Source organism: Chenopodium album, chromosome 24, assembly GCF_948465745.1.
Source record: "Chenopodium album chromosome 24, dcCheAlbu1.1, whole genome shotgun sequence".
In the NCBI taxonomy this organism is placed as follows: Eukaryota; Viridiplantae; Streptophyta; class Magnoliopsida; order Caryophyllales; family Amaranthaceae; genus Chenopodium; species Chenopodium album.
The window spans coordinates 6126044-6147217 of NC_137857.1; the positions used below are offsets into that span (position 1 = coordinate 6126044).

Here is a 21174-nt window from a genome sequence, read left to right on the forward strand (position 1 = left end):
ATGCAAGCTTAGACTTTTCCTCAAAAGTCAAAACAAATAAAAAAATAAATAAATAAAAAGCTCGAAGTATATATTGTATTATTGTCATACTTTCTTCGTTTTTTTCTACTTTATTGATCTACTTTGACTATATATTATTCACACATACACCCTCTAGCTAAGTTATGAGTTACCCAAGGCTTAAAATCCAACTAATTATCGGACAATATTAGAATTTAGAAGTATTAAATAAAAAAAATGCAACACTTGAAGAGTTGAAGATTGTTACCCAAGGCTAAAAAGTAATTGTTTTATTTTGTTACACTTTGCAACATGAACTAAATTTCTTTAGTTGAGACTTGAGGGAAAAATGTTTGCAAAAGAAAAATAGTGTTTCTTTTTAGCGTAAACTATATAATTCCCCAATCATGCTCGATTTTTTAAATTAAATGGTGATTGAAATTCAAATATACAAAGTAAAGGTTCCTTGAAAATGTAGCACAAAAGTTAATCATATAAATAATGATTCTACAAAAATCCAAAAGAAAAAAAAATATATTAAGTGGAGTTTAGCAGTAAAAATTCCCTTCAAAAAAACTAATATGTATATACTACTATATCACTACTATATAGATATGTGCAGGCCTTTTCCTAAAAAAAAAAAAAAAAAAAAAAAAAAAATATGTGCAGGCTTAAAATTGGGCCTTACCCAGACCTATCTTAGCCAAAGGTGCCTTTTTGTTTATATAAATAGAAGATACCTAAACGACTACACTTATATAATCGAGATAATTTTATTTTTCCACCTACAAAATAAACCCTACCCAAATATTCTTAAGAAATTTCAAGATCATAAGAAAACCGAAAAACAACACACACCTCCAAGGCTCCAATGAATATACAACATATGCTTTTGTATGAAATCCTTCATAGACTACCTACGAAAACCCTAATGAGGTTCAAATGCATTAACAAATTCTTCCAAACATATATTTCTTCCAAAGATTTCATCAACCTTCATCTCCGTCACTCCATCACCTCCGGCACCAACCGCCTTGTCATCTTTTTAGCTGCTCCTGAAAGCGACAACAGCAGCACAGATCGCCTATATTCATTAGATTTGGATTCAGTGCATTCACTCGAGCCCCGGGCTCATCATTGTCTCGACCTTCCTAAACCCATCTGTTGCAAATCCGACCTTCATGTTGTAGGTTGTTGCAATGGTTTAATCTGTATAAAAAACAATAACAATACAAATATACAATCGTGTTAAACTTGATGATTTTTAATCCATGTAGTGGTATGTTTAAGTCTAACATCTCATTGATGTTGTCAGACTTGTGTTACCGTATAAATATGATTTGCACGAGTGTTGGATTTGGTTATGATAGTGTGAACGATGATTATAAGATTGTTGTTGTGGATTACTACCACGACGATCCTGTCATTTATAGAAAAACTTTGGTGTATAGCTTAAAGGCCGATTCTTGGAGACGTGTTGATGAAACCTTGACTACATTGATGAGACATCATGATTATTTTTATTTTTACACGCTTTGTAACTATGGTGTTCTTGTAAACAGCCATTTAGTCCATTGGTTGTATTGCTACCCAACCAACAAAGAGACGAGTATAGGGGTCTTCAATCTTGAAACCGAAAAATGGGTTGATGATGATTTACCATTGCCTAATATTAGTTTACCACTTCCTTACCCTCTTGAAGACCTTGATTGTACAAAATTTTATCTGGGGGTTCTTGATGGGTGTTTGTGTTTTACCCTTAATTTTAAGGGTAAACACGAAATTTGGATGATGAAGGAATATGGAGTTCACGAATCGTGGATGAAGTTTGTAAGTATCCCTATAAGTAGATGTTCTGTTGTTTTTCCTAATGGTTGTGGTACAAGAGGAGAAATTTTGCTTAGGAAAAAGAGCTTATTCGTGCCTTATGATGAATTTTATGGTCATACACTAGACATTAAAAGTAGTGTATGGTATGACATTGAAGATAAAACAATGGAGAGGTGTTTGACATTCACTGGGGCTCCTCTTCGTCATAAGGTTCTAGCATTGACCCTCGGAAGTCTTGTTCCAGTGTACGGAGGACGTCAAGCCATCAAGATAGATGAAGGTGAAGCTGAATTAGATAAAAGAGATGATGCATGAAGAGGTTTACCACAAGTAAATAAAAATTATGCTATGAATTGAAGTAGTGTTAATTATGTTTTATGAATTTTGTGATTTTTGTGTTTGGTCTTTCATTCAGTAGGAATGGTAACGAAGTTGGCCAATATTAGTTTTCAACCTTATAAACAGGCAGATGTATCTATTGGTTGGATTTCAGTTTCCTAACGGTTAGCAGTCCATTATATATGTGTTTGCTTCTGTTAAATCTTAATGAAACATATAACATACTTTGCCTGCAATTTCACCTCATCAAATTGGACTTGCATTAGTCACAAAAGTTGGCTGGTTGGGTAAGGGACAGGGGACTGTGATGACCGAGAGGAGTGATGGGGTGTGGGGCTGGGGGGCTGGCGCTGAGGCTGAGGCTGGGAGGGTTTGAGTGACAGGAGGGTGAGGATGACGAGAATTCTCTAGAGGCCGATCTTTGTCTTTGTCTCCGTATCTGTCCCTGTCGCTACTTGTTAGTAGTACTTTCACAGGTGAAAATGAGATTCATCTATGCTGTATAGTGTATAATATCATAGGACATGCAAATGCTGCAATTAAGGAGAGAAGGAGAAAGAAGTGAAAGAAATAGATATATACATCTACACTGTCAAAAACTCAAACCCACAAATTGTTAGCAAGATTTCTCTAACAGCATAAGCTCATCTGCTCATTAATTCAATCTACCGTTTCAAGAATGCTGGTTCCTAAGGAGTAAAGCTGACATTCTGTCTCTACAATTGTTGGCTAAGAACCCCACGTCCCTGATCTACATACTGGGGTTGTTAATGCAGCGAACACTAATCCTGAAACAATACATTCATGTGAAAACTTCAGTTTCATAGCTTCAATCTCGATTGCTGTGCAAAGATTCGAACTTTGGATCATAAGCCACCCAATGCCTATGTGGATTGGAGATGGAGCCAACTGCAGGTGGATCACCAGAATTGCTGTGAGAAACTGTTCCTTCCATTGCTGCTCTTCTATATGGATCATAATATAGATCATTGCTCTGGTATAAAGAAGGGTATTGGGCATCTTGATTTGGGTGTGCGCCGTCATAGGGAGCTGGCATTACACACAAAGACAAGAGAGAACTGTCAGCAAATGCAACAAATTCCAACCAAAGAACTAAAACAACAAAAAAAAATCTTATAAGCTCTATGGAAACCTAAATCAAATTTTTTTTTCCTCCTTTTTTTAGGGTATGTTGTATACCCAGTAAGACTCACTGAGATAGGATATTCATGTTTGTTTCCTTAAATTAAAAAACATATATAAACTATATAAGCCAAGAAAAACATTCCTAAAAAGCCGAAACAAAATTTCCACCAAAAATGTAAAGTATACAATATAAAGCCAAAAAGAATAACCTTGCACTCTCTTCTCCACATCCAGTATTTTAGCTCGCAGGGTTTCTACCTCCCTATCCATGCTGACCAGAGTTTTCTCCTTCGCTTGCATATGTTCCACTAGATCAAGATTCATGTGTTTTTCATGCTCAAAGGCCGAACTTCAAAAGAAACAAAGTCACTAGGTTTAGAATCAATTCCAAAGTCAATGTAAATACAACAACAAGAGATGACATAAGAGTTTCAATGAAATTGACGTGATAAATTCAAAGAGAAGATGATAATGAGATAATTGATATACGGAGTACAACGACATACAAATTCAACCTCTATAACAACAGACATCAAGCTAAAGAGCCAACAACCCAAAAACCGATGATTGAACTAAATGGTCCAAAGCTAAAATCAACTTGTACTTTCCTAATCGGTCACTGTAGTATGCTATCATAGAAGTATCTCAGTTAATCTGCTCATAGAGATCTTAAAGAACCTAGGGAGTTTAATAATTCAACTCACTTTCACTAGGCTATGTCAAAGTAATGGCTATTTATCTTTTATTGCATGAAGTCCAATTCAGAATGTTAGATCTAACCTAAAACTTTTGCTAGTTAAATAAATTACAAAGAAGATGCAAGGAGAGAATTATATGGAAAATATACTTCAGCGAAGCAGAACCATTGCCATATTCCACAGTCCACAGACTGCAGAAGCAACCCTCCAATGAATAAATAAATAAATGAAATAAAATCCAATAGGAAAGTCATATTTTAAATGCCATAGCTTGCACTTATAAACGCATGCACTTACAAACAAACGCACATGTTTTGTAGAGCTTGCTGGCTTTATTGGTTAACTACATTGCTAATACTCCGTGGTCAAGAAAATGACAAATTGATTTGAATGTTAAAATGCAAACACATACAGCACTCACCGTAGACGTTGGTGTTCCAGCTTCATACTGTCCAATTTAGAGAGCAATTCAGGAATCCTCTTAATGTCAGTATGCCACTTGTCAAGATCTTGACTTGCTTGCTTAATTTTCAATGTCAGCTCTTGTCTAGCCGCCACTAAGCTCTGTGCATCCTTGTGGGCCTGTTGGAGGTCCTTCTTTACACTCTCTCCAGCTTTAAGGCCTAACTCCATTCTTGCAATCTTCTCAAGCAAAACCCGAATTTGAATATCACTTTCCGTCTCAATACTTCTAATGTGAGCTTTAACTCTACGTATTTCCTCATCAACTATGGCACGATCTTGTCTCATAGCTGCTATTGATGTCGCCAATCTCTTATTTTCCATTACAAGATGATTTATCTCATCAATCTGTGTTCCATTTCCAGGGGGTGGTCCATGCCGCATCACCCCAGGCACCGTGAGATGACCTCTTCCTGACATCTCCAAGTAATTAACTCAGGCTAAAACAAGTGCTTCTGCCTGCAGAGCCAGCATAAAAACCACATATTCATCAATGCAAAAAAAAAAAAAAAAAAAAAAAAAAAGTCATCAATCTAGTAGAGAGTTTTCTGTCAAAGAAAAACTCAGAATGCCATTTGACCAATGCACAGTTCTGTGTTCAAAAATAGTATTGGGAAATAGCCAAAATCACAGGCATAGTGAACCTTTTTTGTTTTTTGAATTGGCAAAAGATATTCAGAACATGCAGCTGAGAACAAGGCTTATAAAAGGTTTTAATCCCATTTTCTACCACATCTTTTGTTAAGTCCAAGACAGATTTATAATATGAAACTAAAAGCCTCCTACCTCAAATATTCTCGCATAACTGTAAAGCAACTGTGTGCACAATATGGGCCAAGTACAGAACAATCGATCAGGAATACCTCCGGCTCAAACAAGAATTAAATCATATAAATTTAATTAACTTGGGATCATACAAATAGAAGAAAGCCAAGAAACCAATTATTATTAATTACTAGTTCTTTTATCTACATAAGAAAAAATATTGAACAGGCAACCAATATGACAAAACCTCAAACCATAATAAAAAATGCCCTTCAGACTTATGAATCAAAGGCCCTTCCATTACTCTCATTTCGTTAACAAATGATATCCAATCAGCTATTATCAAAGAAGTATGATGAGTATCAAATTTTATAGCCCAGATTTTTTAAAAATATCTGTAGCAAACCATCACTACATTTAGATCAATTAGATGAACAAACAGAAGAATTCTTTTCAATCTTTGTGCTACTTGAAAATTTGAAAAAATAAGAATGGCAAAAACTGGAGACAGAGACAGCGAACTCCCTGAATCTAGCACCTAACACTCATGTTTCTCACACACATTGAGGAGGAGGAAGAGGACTCTATTTGAAGTATAAATGTGTCAACAGCAACAAAGGCCACTATACGCATGCACAACCCTTGAAAATTACCCTTTCCTCACACTCTCCTCTCAAAGAAAAGTCAGTTATTACAATGACAAGTTATTACAATCCACAACTCATCCTATCTTAGAAAATCTGCTAATTATCAATCAAAATTATGTTTATAATTTTCAAACTAAATTGAGGGTTGTGTGTGAGTCCAAGGGATTTGCCTGCCTTTTAAATGGCTTTTATTACCTTTTTCTTTTAAGAAACATTTGGCAAGTACAATTTGCAACAATAATGTACAAAGGAAGCACTACTTCTGCCCCTTTTGCTCTTTAAGCTTTCATCATAAGTCCATTCCTTTCTGTTCTTCACACTTATGACTTAATAATCTTTGTAATCTTTTACCTCCATAAACCACAACTAAAGAGCTATGGTTTGCCATTTGCAACCTCAATTTTTCAATCTCTTCTTTTCTTAAATCTTGTGCAAATACTCCGTAGTAATCATTAAGAACATTAAGGAACGGGGGTAATAATATCCCAAGATACCATTTACTAAAACACATACTTGTATTATGTTTTCATTTTAACACAACTAAAACAATTAATACCTAAGCTTGACATAAATCCATGGTGCAACATTCATCAATTTGTATATATACCAATAGCAACAGTAATAGATTTTTTAAAAATTATCAATTTAATTAACATCATATAATGTGAAGAATCAAAACAATAAATTCTTCCTAAAACCACCAATTCACACTTCATAATCACAATAACAAATCAATAAACTACCACAGCAATCAATCAATCAATCCACATTAATAAATTATCATAAAAATGAGCAAAAAGCCAACAAATTAAGCTGATACCTACTTCATTAATTTATTAATCATCCCATCATCTTAAACGAAATCCAATTCAAACCCATCAACAAACAAACACAAGAATTGAATCAAAAAAACATAATTCAAATTTAACATGCACCCAATTATCTCCAGTAATTCACCCAAATATAAAATTCTAAAGAGCGTTCAAAAATCCAAACTTTTTTATCACAAAATGTAATTTCTTGACAAATTTCGGCAGCCCTTAAAACAATCTAGAAATTTAGACTAAAAAATCAGGTAAGAGAAGGGTACTAACGATTAAATGGGTTCGATGTTTCCGTCGCCGGAAGTCGGGAGCCCTGCTCGGAGCCTCGAAAGCTTTAATCGGGCCTTTGGATTTTCCCTTTCTAATGTCTTTTTTCTGTTTATATTTTCTTTTCTTTTGGACTACTCCGTAGTCCCAAATGCACAAGTCATAATATATGTACGAAGTAGTTGTTAACACTTAACAGCATAATGTTTTACTCCGTATTTTTTTTTTTTGGAAAATTTGTCAAAAATAAGTCAATCTTTGTCCGGTTCGCTTAAAATAAGTCAACCTTTCGATTAACTCAAAATAATCCAACCTTTATAGGGTATTCACTTTAAATGAGTCAAAACCTGTTGTAACCGGTTATTAAGGTTAATTGTGACACGTGTTAGAATATGATTCGTCATTTTTCTATTAATAATTAATTAGGATATATTATATGATTAATTATAAAAAAAAACTAATAATTATAAATTTCAAAAAAAAAATTAAAAAAAAGGAAAAAACCCCAACCCCCTCACCCTCCCCTGCCAGCTCACCCCCTCCCCTACCCGGCCGCCGGTAGCCGGCAACCACAAATTCCCCGAAGCCAGCACCGACGGCCTCTCCACCCACCCACGACGCCCCCACCCTTTCCTTTCCCCCTTTCCCCACCCCATTACCCCCGTCCTTCCCCTTCCCCACCGTCAATCGACACCCCAAAACCCTTGAACCCTAATTCCGATTTTGTAAGGGTTTCGTGAGGGTGGGTTAAAGGGTTTGGGGAGTCGACAGATGGTAAGGAAGAGGAGGGAGGGGTCGACTTCTACAGGGAGACGAGGGAGGGGGGTTGTTTCCGGCAGGGGGTGAAGGGGAGGGGGTGGTGTCGTGTCGGGGTGGGGAAAGGTGAATGGGGAAGGGGAAGGAGTGGGGTTGGGTGGGCGGTAGAGGTCGTCGGTGTCGGCGCCGGGGAATTTTGTGGTCGCCGACCACCGGCGGCCTGGCAGGGGAGGGGGGGTGAGCTGGCAGGGGAGGGGTGAGGGTGTTGGGGTTTTTTTCTTTTTTTTTTTAAATTTATAATTATTAGATTTTTTAATAATTAAATTATATTATAATTCCTAATTAATTATTATAAGAAAAATGACGAACCACATGCTAACACGTGTCACAATTAACATTAATAACCGGTTAATAAACGGTTGCAGGTCACTTGACTCATTTAAAGTAGATACCCTATATAGGTTGGATTATTCTGAGTTAATCGAAAGGTTGGCTTATTTTGAGCGAACCGGACAAAGGTTGGCTTATTCTTGACAAATTTTCCTTTTTTTTTGCTCGATTTGTCTGTTAAAAAAGGGTTTCGTTAAAGGTTTTGGTGGTCAATTTTGCACTTAAAAGTCCAAATTAGTCTCGAATTTGACTATTAAATTATATTCGTATAAATATATCATTTTGCGTATACTACTAAAAAATTTCTCGATTTGCGTGTCATAATTTTTCGTCACCTCTAATGTTTTGACCTTACATCTGGCAATATGGCATGATGAGGAAGTATAAATGGAGTGTTGTGAGACATGGTGAAATGTCTCACAACTATTATAAAAAATAAAAAATAAAAAAAAAAAGGTGCAGTGAAGAGAGATAGGAAAAGTGAAAAAGGTACCATTGAGACTAAATTTTATATCACTGATAGTGTATTTTGTACCACTGAAACTCCAGTGGTATTATTTGACAGCTTAATAAGACGTCTCTAAAATGACGTCTGAAATGCCTACATTGCCTTTGTCAGACATTATTTCATTGTCTCACAACCCTCCATTTGAAACACCTCTGATGGCATGATTATGCAACCTTTTTTTTTTTTTTTTTTTTGAGGAAATGATTATGCAACCTATTGACACAAAGTTTGTTATTTCGCGTTTACTTCACTTTGTAGATTAGATTTAGGACAAAAAAAACTAGGTAACTTTATGATTAATACTTGTACGTAGTATAACACATTACCACTTGCCATGCTATATATGGCAAGTAGCAAGTGGATTTTTTTTTTTTTTTTTCAAAAAAACCTTTGAAATGAAAAACATGTATACAAACAAGTTGAAATGAGAAGAGCAAATTTGTAGATCTCTCTCAATTTTCTAGATGTGATACAAGTTAAAATCTAGGCATATGTATTAAACTATATAGCTTAAAATTGTTATGTCGTTTACAATTTTGAAGGGAGCCTTGAAATAAAGGTTTTGATAGCCGTCCATACTCTTTAACTCATGTACCCGATCCGATCCCTAATAACTTAATTAATTGGCCAATCTTCTTACCTTGTTCAAATCTTTAAATATTACAATTCAGACATTATTTAATTGTTTCAAAAATAAAAAGTATATGTGTGTGGATGTCAATTAACTTAGTTTGTTAAAGTTTTGGAAATAATGTTGGTCGGATCCCAAAATTTGGATCAAGGTGTTGACCTTTTGATATACATTGATCTCAAGTACATAATGAATTGTGATATTTGATTTTATTATATTTACTAGAACCCTCACATCAAGAACTTCTTAATAATTATAAGGTCGAACTTTATAATCTTTGAATGTAATTTAATCAAATTACATTCAAAGATTATAAAGTTCAACCTTACAAATAACAATTATTTTGCACTTAATTATTTTAAGACAGATGAAGTACATGTCTTCTTGGAAGATCTAGACTGTTCGGTGGATGCTTTCCCCTACCACTTCATAGGTATACCGACCTAGTGGGAAATCACCAACAATAAGGCCTTATTCAAGATAAGATTTCATAATCCTGCTAAAAAGCTTACTACTGTAATCGTATAAGGATGCACATCTGAATTGAAGTGAAATAATAGAGATATTTTTTTGTGTAGAAAAAAATTGTATGAGCATGCCAAAAATTACAATGATAGATAGTCATCAAACTTTAATAATGGACATTTTCATGCATTCCACTATCACAAATTCACAATAATTCCTTGAGTGGAAATCACATGGCATATCACAACCTTCACAAATGTACATGTCATAAAACCATATACTAAAATTTTTATTAATTTTCTTGTACCAAAAAAATTCAACCGTCACTCCACTTTTATGTAATGGACTAATGGTTAGCATCTTACCACAAGGTTCACTTATTTTCTTACTATAAATATCCCTTTCACTCTTCTCTATATTTGAAACAAATCAAAACATGGCTCGTCTAAAATCAAATGCTTTACTAATTGTACTACTTGTTGCAACTTCTGTTGTATTGAGTGAGAGTAGGATTGCAAGGAAGGACTTGGGTTTAGACCTTGGTGGTGTAGGGCTAGGGTTAGGCCTAGGGTTGGGTGTTGGTGGAGGGTCAGGCTCTGGAGCCGGTGCTGGTGCTGGATCCGGTGGTTCAAGTTCTAGCTCGAGCTCTGCTTCATCTAGCTCAAGCTCAGGTTCGGGTGGAGGAGGTGCAGGCTCTGAAGCAGGCTCATATGCCGGGTCTAGTGCTGGGTCAGGCTCAAGATCACGAGGTGGTGGTCGTGGTGGAGGAGGCGGTGGTGGAGGTGGTGGAGGAGGAGGTGGCGGTGGTGGTTCGGGTCAAGGAAGTGGGTATGGACATGGTGAAGGTGGTGGACATGGTGGTGGGGACTAAATATGAAGTCTAAGCTAAATTTAAGTTAACATTCTTATGTTAATTGAAAATGAGCTTTTAAGAGAGCTTGTTTATTGTTTAATGATTAGCAATGCAAGTTACCATGCATGGCAACATCTATGTACTTTAAGGAGTATACAAATAGAATAAAGTAAATTTATGGTTTCCCATTGTAGAAAGTCAATTTGCTTTGCTAGTTTGTGTTTTATTTACGCTGTGTTATTTATTGTAATGACGTCAAAAAAAAGTTTATAATGAAAAGTTCAGTTTGCATCCATTTTTTTTTTACTAAATCTCTTATTCAAACTCATTTATGTATGAATTGGAGCAACAATGAGAATAATATACAATTTTGTATAAAAATGATATTAACGACTATGTATTGAGATGAAATAAGCAAAATTCCATAAGAGTATATGGTCTCTTTAAATAGGTTATAAATTTTTCGAGAGAGTTTTAGATTTTAACTGAGAAGTTAGATGACAAGCAAAGAGAGTATATGGTCCCTTTAAATAGGTTTTATTTCGTATCTTTATTAAAACGAAATATTATGAAGTATAAGAGTACTAATCCAATTGGCAAGTACATGATAGTCGGGTGAGCATATAGTTAGCTACGGGAGTACCGAGGTCACAAGTATTCGTGTTAGGCAACTCAAACATGGAGCAGGAGAGTTCAGTCCACTTATAAATTCAAAAGATGTTCAATACTAAAACCATTTGGTGATAATAAGAGATTAGTAACTTCACCCTTAAAAAGTGGAACTATATATCTCTCTTTTACTTTATTTTTTGAGATGGAAGTCATGGAACACTTACAAGTAGTTTCAACACATATGCTACTATATATGTACGACGTAGTATGGATGGGTAGCTAAATAAGACTCCAGAAGTGCGTGAATAACAACCACCTTTAGCGAGCGGTAGCTTCATTAACACACTATATATACTGTCTCAATAATTCGATTATTCAATTCCTACGAGCATATGACTACTAGTAGTTAATATGTACGCTTTATCAAATTACTTAGAACAAACACAATGGTTGCGGGCAACCATTGTGGTTATTGCTTATTTTATTAATTTCTATTTCTTCCACGTCACCTATAACCACTCTTATACCCATTTAATAACCAATGTCTCCCAATAGTTAACCACGACTTTTTGGTTATACATTTTCTCTTTCTTATTTTTACCCAACTCCACCATATAATCTCTTTTTTAAATCCTATCATATACATTTGCCACATCATCAAAGACACCCATCAAAAGCAAAAAGTGGATATTATTTTAATCAATAACCAAAACTTGTACCTGGTTATTTTCATAACCTGGTTATTACTTTTTTTCAACAAAACTTTATCTCTCTTCATTGTTTTAATATTTTTTCACTTTCTCGTTCCCCATAACCAAGCTAATTGGTTAATGGCTGGGTTTGCTCTTATGTTCATGATACGTTAACCAGACAAAGATCTAAATGTTAATGATCAATCAATCAATCATCAATCATCAATCAATAATCATCAATAATATATACTAAAAGACACACCAATAATGACAAATGTCATCTCCTGGTGTGTCCTTAGTATTTTGGTTTTTTTTGTTTTTTTTTTTTTTTAAATTTAGAAAATTTTATTTAAAAAGTTATTTAAAAGAAAAGTTTTTTTTTTGACAACCAAATAAACAAACAATAATATATTTACCTTTCTTATGTTATTACCCAATTAAGTACAAATTAAAAAGGAATTAAATAATCTTTTTACAGAAGTGTAATTATGGTGGAATATAATTTATTCTACAAAGATATTAACTTTTTATTTTGTATGCCATAAATGCATAAATTAATTTATAAAAAGAAAATATGGAGTAATTAAAATAACCGTGCATGGCACGGGACCTAATCTAGTATGATGATAATTTAAACACCAATTGACTAATTGAGTAATGATATGTCAATATTTTTTCAGAAAAATATGTACAATAATCAACTTTGTATGTATCACATACACAGTCACACTTTTTTTTTTTTTTTATTATTATTATTATTATTATTATTATTATTATTATTATAATTTCGCCTACATATATACAATTTGCATTTGAAAATCATATTGCACATTGTATGAGAAAAACATTATATGGAGTACAAAATAATAATTTACTTAACACATGTAAGGATTCAATTTGAAGAAACCCAATTACCGATTAAGAAAACGTTTCTTGATCTCAATCATTAAAAATTTAGATTGCCATGATCGCTCTTCTCACTAGGAACTTAATTATTTAATTAACAAGTATTAATTAATGTATGATATTTAATCATCATCCTAAAGAGAACTTAATTGAAAATTGAGATGGCAATCATATATTTCTTTATTCATTATGCATAATGAAAATTAATGTAAGTAAAATTAAACAATATATATTGAATAATCCTCAGCAAGTTATTAATGGTGGACATAGCCTAGTGATTTGTTAGTCACTAACTTCATCTTACAAGCTCAAAACTCAAAGACAATTACGAAATAAAAAGTTAAAAGTTGGGGATTTAGGGCAAACAATTAAGTCAACAAGCTAAAAATAGTGCGTGGGACCTTTTTTGCATGGGACGGTTGACACGGTTCCATAATGCGGCAAAATATTGGAAACCACAAATTTAGGTTAAGTAATTAATTAGTAAAATACTAGGTTAAACCCCATGCAATAGATGTACGGTTGTTCAATGAACATTATAAATATTATTTTTTTAGGCTACGTATAAAGTTATATTGAACAATTAAATATTTTTAGAAAGTTTGGTTTATATTTTATATAAAGAAAATGTAATAAATCAGATGCAATTCTTTTTTAAAAGTTATAATTTTTAAAGGAAGGATTATTGTGAAAGATAAATGTTTTTAGCAAGTATTATTGGAGGGAAAATTTTTAATAAAATGTTGCCATGTGTCCCTATTAGTTTCGCCTTTAGTAGTATGTAATAGATTTTATATAAAGAAAATGTAATAAATCAGATGCAATTCTTTTTTAAAAGTTATAATTTTTAAAGGAAGGATTATTGTGAAAGATAAATGTTTTTAGCAAGTATTATTGGAGGGAAAATTTTTAATAAAATGTTGCCATGTGTCCCTATTAGTTTCGCCTTTAGTAGTATGTAATAGATAGATAGAAGATTGAAGAATTGTTACTATATAGGTTGAATCATCAAAACACTAAGTATGATCAAATGCTTTGGCATCTATAAATAGCCCTTCTTTCATTCTTATTTCATTACTATCAATTGACTTGATCATATAATATTTAAAACAAATAAAAATGGCACGTCTAAAATCTATTGCACTATTCCTTGCCCTAGTAGTTGCAGCTTCTGCTATATTCGGTGAGAGTAGGGTTGCAAGGAAGGACTTGGGTATAGATCTCGGGGGTGTAGGGGTAGGTTTGGGTCTAGGATTGGGACTCGGAGGTGGATCGGGCTCTGGAGCTGGTGCTGGTGCTGGATCTGGATCTGGTGGTTCAAGTTCTAGCTCCAGCTCTGCTTCATCTAGTTCGAGCTCGAGCTCAGGTGGAGGTGGAAATGCGGGCTCTGAAGCAGGATCCTATGCTGGGTCAAGAGCCGGGTCAGGATCAAGATCACGAGGTGGAGGTCTTAGTGGTGGTGGAGGTGGTGGTGGCGGTGGCGGAGGTGGTGGTTCAGGTGAAGGAAGTGGGTATGGACACGGTGAAGGTGGTGGGTATGGTGGAGGATATGGCGGCGGCGAAGACTAAATTAAATATAAAGTCTACATGAAATGGTCACCAACATTCTAGTGTTAATATCTTCTAAGATAAAGCATCTGTTTGTGAGTAATGTAACAGAATAAAAAGTAAGGTGTCCCATATAGAAACGTCTATTTACTTAATCAGCTTCTAGCTTGCTTGTTTGTATTTTCGATATGTTCGTTTATTCTAGTATCCAAATAACATCATGTCTTTGTTTATGTCAAAATTTATAGTTGATCTGGCTATTTGCCTAATAAACTACTTATTGTACTAGTTGTTCGTTGTGGTAGTAAATTAAAGGACCTAAAGATTAGTTCTTAAATACGAAGTAGCTGTTAGTATTTTAGCAAGTCAAAACACTAATAAAATTACTACAAAGGTCATGTCAAAACGCCCAAGGCTCTAATGCTCTAGCTACGATTATAAAAATAACGTTCGAACGCACTCATGCACAATTCTTGAATGGAGAATATGCAATGATATAATAGCCCTCGTTTTCGCTGGACTGAATCAACTATTAGGTGATGGCGTGATGCACAGTACAACTAATTTGGTGGAATTCCTCTATTAAATTGTTATCGAATTTAGTACAAAGTATTTATTAAGTGCTAAAGAATGACAAACGTAAAACTTTATACCATTTTTGTGTTATTGTTCAATATAATCAAGGTCTAGATGGTGTGCATGTTTTGGCCGAAAAATAATAAGTATGTTCAATTCAGCAATATAAAAGTTCTATATAGTAAACTTTTAGGTCTAGCTAGATGATTTTAGAGTTGTTTATTTTTATACCAATAACCAATATGTCAATATATCAGAAAGAACTCTTTCAAAAAAAATATATATATCAGAAAGAACACAGCTGCTTAGATATCCATTGAATTATGACTTAATTAAGTTCTATATCATGTTGTGCCAATGCCTTCAATTTGGGATCTTGCCTTGGTCTTCATCATGTTGCGTGCAATGATTTGAAGAACCTCCTCAAAAACAAATATCAAGTAAGACATTGCGATCAATCCAAATTACATCTTAATTACAATTATATTCTATTCACCGTATTTTCACTTATTTCAGGTCCCATAAATAAGTTCAAATAAGATAAGTTCCGTGGAAATAAGTTCTAATAGAGGTTAATGAAAATTCAAATTCAAATTGCAACTAAAACAACTTATAATAAGTTCAAATAAGCTTAAGTTCATGTTGTTAAGATAAGTTCAGATAAGTGAAAATCTGGTGAATAAAACACAATTTACATTGATTTAGTGCGTCTTCAGCCTCTAAATTTACCATGTTGGGCTTCAAGATTATAGTGGGGTTAAATGAATTTTTTGCATAAGCTCTTCTCTTCCATGAAAAAAGCTTCCAAAGGTGTAGGTACAAGGTGCATCTCATTCTGAAACACTATAATGAGTATCCAATTTCGTACATTGTTGAAATTATTTGTGACAATTAAATCATTTAATAAATAAGTGCAGTGTATATATATAGATTGACAACAACATAGTTGAAATAGGTGATATATAAAGATTTACGGCATTCATGATAGACCCTAATGGTGTAATTATATGTGTAAATAATTATACTATTCGTTAGAGTTTCCCTTCAAAAGATTGTTGTTTATTGTTAGAATTATATTCTTGTCTTAGTATTAATAATATAGATAATTTGCACCAAGAAAATATAGATAATTGAAATCACTTTGTTGCTTGACCCCATCACTAACTAATAAGAACTCAAAATGACAAATGACATGCATGCTTAGTATATAATTTTATTCTATTAAGTTTGATTAATACATGCATGTTACTCATCCTAAGATAAACCTTGAGATGGCAAAATGTCAACCACAATTTCCTTTTGCAAGCAAATTGTTAATGGTAGACAAAACCTAGTGGTAGCCGCTAACTTCATATTCAAATCTAAAATAGCAAATTAAAGCACGTATGAAATTGTTTTGTATTACTAACACACTAAGGCTACACAAGCCAAGAATAATGCGCGGACCATTTTTGATGCATATGTTAGTGCCCTAACGCGGCAAATTTAAATTGTAACCCCGAGTTTAGGATTAATAATAATTTATTTATAAAAGAATTCTAGAATTTTCGATCACAATATGTTTAATAACCACCAAACACCAAGTAAGAACACCTTGCATGCTTTGGCACTATCATATGCCATAGATCTATATATATCTCCCCTACGCTTTCAAATTACTTCACAATCAACTAATTTGATAGTTTTGAAACAAAAAATAAACATGGCTCGTCTAAAATGTATTGCACTATTCATTGCCCTACTTGTTACAACTTCTTCTGCTGAGATTGAGAGACCTGAGAATAGGGTAGGTAGGAAGGAATTGGGTATAGACCTAGGGGGTGTGGGGGTTGGATTAGGGTTAGGGCTAGGCTTAGGTCTTGGTGGTGGTTCGGGCTCAGGAGCTGGTGCCGGAGCTGGATCAGGGTCCGGTGGTTCAAGTTCTAGCTCAAGTTCTGCTTCATCTAGCTCAAGCTCGAGCTCAGGTGGAGGTGGAAATGCAGGTTCTGAAGCAGGCTCCTATGCTGGCTCAAGCGCTGGGTCTAGATCAGGAGGTCGTGGATCACGAGGAAGAGGTGGCGGTGGCGGCGGCGGTGGTGGTGGTGGTGGTGGAGGTTCCGGTGGTGGAAGTGGATATGGACACGGGGAAGGTGGTGGATATGGCAGAGGTGGTGGGGATTAAGCACAAGGTCTAAATTAAAATTGTTTATTGTATGATGATGACAATTGACAATAATGCATGGCAACATATATATATCGTATAAACAGAATAAAAGAGTACTCCATAAAGGAAATCAAGTCCATTTTCTTGCATGGCTTGGATTTGTTTTCATATGTTTCGAGGTTCCTAAATCATGTATGTACTCAGTGTGTTCAATGTAATGGAAAATATTTTATAGTGAATTTCAACTCGCATCTTATGTGCTATTATATAATTCATAACTCTTTACAAATGACCAGACAGAGATAAGAAGGTACGGTTGAATGTATTACTCGTACTACTTTATCTAGTGTACGTATAGTATAATGGTTTTTTTTCTTATTTCCTCAAAATATAGTGAATGAGATTAAAGGTTTAATCTTGTGTATAATCAAGCATATGTATGTACTTAAAAGAGCAATAATCCTTGTAGGGCTTCAAGAGCATTGTCTTGAAATAGTTACAATTTACCACAAGTCAAGTCAATACTAATGTTATAAATTAACGAGATATCACAGGTCATTTTCTCTTTCTAGTTTAGTAGGTATTAGTAAACCATTTTGCACATTAGTTGTTAAAACTAACAGTCGACGTCTCGACGAAAACCCGTTCTTTTGAACCTATTTTCAATTTTTTGATTGTGTTCAATTCAATTTAAGCAGTTTCCTCGCTCTCTATAATTTCATTCAAATAGTTCCATTCACTCAATTTTATTTATCACTGTGATTTCGTCAAGTTTACTCTTCAGCTCAATAATTTTCACTATGTAATAAACTTCATTCAATACATGAAATTTAGTTCACTATAGTACAATTCATCTCAATTTAAATTCATCATTATAAAAGATTAGGATTCAACAATGCTATACTCCGAAACATTATATTTAACCCTTAATATACATTAAATCCATGCATATAATTAAAAATCGAAAATGACAACATACATTCAAATTCAAAACTTAAATGTGGAATCTATATCTATATCTATATCTATACTTCTATATTAAAAAGCGTTCCTAATACAAGATATGTGCCACGTGACACCCTTCACATGTATTAGAAGTATGTCACATCATCCATTCATCCATTGAAATATGAATATGAATGAACATGTTTTAATTGCAATAAAAATGTTTATGACAAGGTTTGAACACAAGACCAATGACAAATAAAGTAATGTTATTACCAACTTTGCTATCTTTACATTGTGCTTCATATTCAATAATAATATAAATATTTTAATTTGTACTTTACAAGACATCAATTTGAGAGCGTTTATTTAATTTCATTAGTTATTATTGTCCACTTATTTTTTGTAGTTATATAGTTTATGATTTTATAGCCCAAATAATATATGTATTGATATTCAAAGCAAAACCCGGTGCATCGCCCGGGGCCACACACTAGTTCTAGAGTATAAACAACTCCATAATTTTAAAATCATATTTAATGCTTACAATTAGGGCTGCATATCAATTTAATAACCATTAAAAGTTACGAATTGAAGTATGGATGCTTTTTGAATATATTCATTTATTCTTATGAAATGAAGCTGAAAATTTTCTCAAATCGTAATAAAATAAAATTAAACTTCTTGTACGTGAATGAAAAAATACGTCAAAATGTATATATACTTCGTAGTTTTAATATTTTGATCACATAATCAATCACATAGGTCAGAAGTATAATTGTTTTCCTATCTAGTATAATTTTTTTTAAAAATCTTTTTTCAATTTTTTTAAGTTGAATACATTATATACACAATTATATTGAATTCAATTTCCTCAAAAAAAAAAAATAATAAAAAAAAAATGTTGAATTCAAATTGATAACAATCATTCACCTTCATCTATTATGGATACAGGATACCACATCTACGGAATATTAATTTAAAAGTTTCCCATACACGTGTTAATACCTACTACGTACCAAACAAGTCCATAAATGATTAGCAACACTTGTTTGGTGTATCCGTGTATAAGATTGTTTATACACCATTTGTACGTGCAATGAACCTTTCGATAAATTAATTTATGCACGTAACTAGTGCAATACATATATATCTTGATCTTTGTGTGCAATAGATCATAGAGGAGCATGCGCCAAGGCAAAATTTGATCCACAAATTCAGTATGCGTGCAACTGTGCAAGTGATAAATTATTCTCAAGAAAATTGGTGGGTGGACAAAATTTAGTGGTAGCCGCTAATTTCATCCTCAACATGAGTATATTTTGTTACCAAAAAATAGTGCGCGGGACCAAGTTCTTGCATGGGACGGTGCAATATTTTATCTTACGTTCATACCATATATGCTATCTAGCTTGTTGACTAGAGTCAAGTGATTGCAATTAAGGAAGGACGGGCCGTGCACCGGTGCTGATGATCAAGTGATCTTGGGGCTGGCATAGGTTAGGCCAATAGGCCTACCGCCTACAAATGGTACGGTGCAGGTGCTAGAGTTTGGAATTTATAGTTCAAGTTCAAGCTCGTGCAGTGATCGTCTACTAGATCAAGTAGTTATCGGATAGGCAGACTGGTCTCAAGATGATTTTATGAAGTACTTTGAAGCTAATTTTATGTATTTGGATGATTTTGCATTTGCTTGAGCGTGATAATTAGACCATTAATATTTTTCCTATAAGAATTTATGCATGTTGATTTAACTCAATCACACAGTTTAGCTGGCACAAGTTCTTCATTAATGTATCTTCAAAGACTCCAATCAAAATGAAAACTATAATGTTGGGTGTGGCCCAAATTTTAATAGGCCCATTATTTTGATGGAGCGTTGGTTCATATTCTAGAAGCTTCCGGATACATGAAGCATATTGGTATTGCTCCTTCAATTTCCTTGATTTTTCTACTAGCTCGTATCATGCAAGCTACTAAAATATTCTAGAGAACTCTTGACATTGGGAGTAACTAGAAATATGATTCATGAATTTTCTAAAACATCATGGATACAAGAATGATAGAGTAATTTCTGAAAATTTCCGGCCATTTCTTCCACGCTCTATCTACAACTATAAATATGAGTCATGGTCATTCAACACATACAGACATAAGAAGCCATCTATACATAATAGTCTTCCTACATACTACACCTCCTTGTATCATACACCTCTCTAAAAATCCACTATATATTCCTATTTTTGAACTACTCTTTGTGAATTTGTATAGTGAGAGTTTTCTTATACTACCCACCCTTTGAAGGGTTTGTACTCTCTTATTATCATCTTGACGTTCGTGGTTTAATTATAATTTTCCCACGTTAATTATTGTTTGCCCATTAATCTATTACTTGTCTTGCCTTTATTTTGTTCCTATTTAATTTATCAATCTCTAAATCTTTAATTTACTTTTGGAGCGCACTCACCAACCCTAACCTATACTGCATTTGGTTTTGGTAATAAATAGAGTATACTATATAAATATATAAATTAAAAATAGTATTGCATAATTGGATGAGGGTATATTTATCAAATAATCGATTAATGTTATTAATCAAATGTCTTTGTTTAGCCATAAAAGGGTCTATCTCGCTCAATCGTAGATGTTTGAGTATATATAAGACCGTATCCTACCATTATAATTGAACGAACGTAAATGGTTACAAATGGGTGCACCATATGTGAATTTCGATATAATATTATAAATTCAAAAAATAAAAAATAAAAACAAATTTATTTGATGCGAATTTAATATAAAACATGAATTTAAATACACTACTGAGTGTCTGACTACAAAACATAGATTTAAATACACTACTGAGTGTCTGACTATAATGTTTTAAGAGTATTTGGTTTGATGTAAAATATAATTTAGGAAAATCTTTTCATTAAACTTTGGTGGATTGTAGTATGTGAAAAACTATTTCATCCTTCATGAAAAATATAAAGTTTTGTTTTTTTCTCAATTTAAATAAAAAATATAACCTATTGTAAATAATGATAGCTACATTTTTTTTAACTCATTATCTCCCTTATTCTTATCATTCTCCTGATCCACTTTATCAATTTTCCAAAAAATGAATATAATTGTTGTATTTTCTTTTAAAATAAAAAATATTTTTTATCAAAA

The 21174-nt window shown here is 33.5% G+C and overlaps 5 protein-coding genes across 5 annotated transcripts; 4 read left to right on the forward strand and 1 right to left on the reverse strand.

The window, feature by feature from the left end:
- The first annotated feature begins 871 nt into the window (after positions 1 to 871).
- LOC145610455 (F-box protein CPR1-like) lies at positions 872 to 2145 on the forward strand. The gene is made up of 2 exons (XM_081665795.1): positions 872 to 1211; positions 1316 to 2145. The coding sequence occupies exons 1-2, from the start codon at positions 872 to 874 to the stop codon at positions 2143 to 2145; spliced, it is 1170 nt and encodes a 389-aa protein (XP_081521921.1).
- A 598-nt stretch (positions 2146 to 2743) lies between these two features.
- On the reverse strand, positions 2744 to 7118 carry LOC145612221 (protein FLX-like 4). Its single transcript, XM_081667599.1, has 4 exons — positions 6982 to 7118; positions 4435 to 4934; positions 3525 to 3664; positions 2744 to 3219 (listed from the first exon to the last, which is right to left on the reverse strand). The coding sequence occupies exons 2-4, from the start codon at positions 4893 to 4895 to the stop codon at positions 2999 to 3001; spliced, it is 822 nt and encodes a 273-aa protein (XP_081523725.1). The 5' UTR covers positions 4896 to 4934; positions 6982 to 7118; the 3' UTR covers positions 2744 to 2998.
- A 3004-nt stretch (positions 7119 to 10122) lies between these two features.
- LOC145611487 (uncharacterized) lies at positions 10123 to 10876 on the forward strand. The gene has a single exon (XM_081666817.1). It carries the CDS (start codon positions 10165 to 10167, stop codon positions 10597 to 10599), a length of 435 nt encoding a protein of 144 aa, XP_081522943.1. The 5' UTR covers positions 10123 to 10164; the 3' UTR covers positions 10600 to 10876.
- A 3004-nt stretch (positions 10877 to 13880) lies between these two features.
- On the forward strand, positions 13881 to 14630 carry LOC145611486 (uncharacterized). The gene has a single exon (XM_081666816.1). It carries the CDS (start codon positions 13911 to 13913, stop codon positions 14358 to 14360), a length of 450 nt encoding a protein of 149 aa, XP_081522942.1. The 5' UTR covers positions 13881 to 13910; the 3' UTR covers positions 14361 to 14630.
- A 1868-nt stretch (positions 14631 to 16498) lies between these two features.
- Positions 16499 to 17359, forward strand: LOC145612515 (uncharacterized). Its single transcript, XM_081667868.1, has one exon. The coding sequence runs from the start codon at positions 16618 to 16620 to the stop codon at positions 17074 to 17076; it is 459 nt and encodes a 152-aa protein (XP_081523994.1). The 5' UTR covers positions 16499 to 16617; the 3' UTR covers positions 17077 to 17359.
- Positions 17360 to 21174: the final 3815 nt, after the last annotated feature.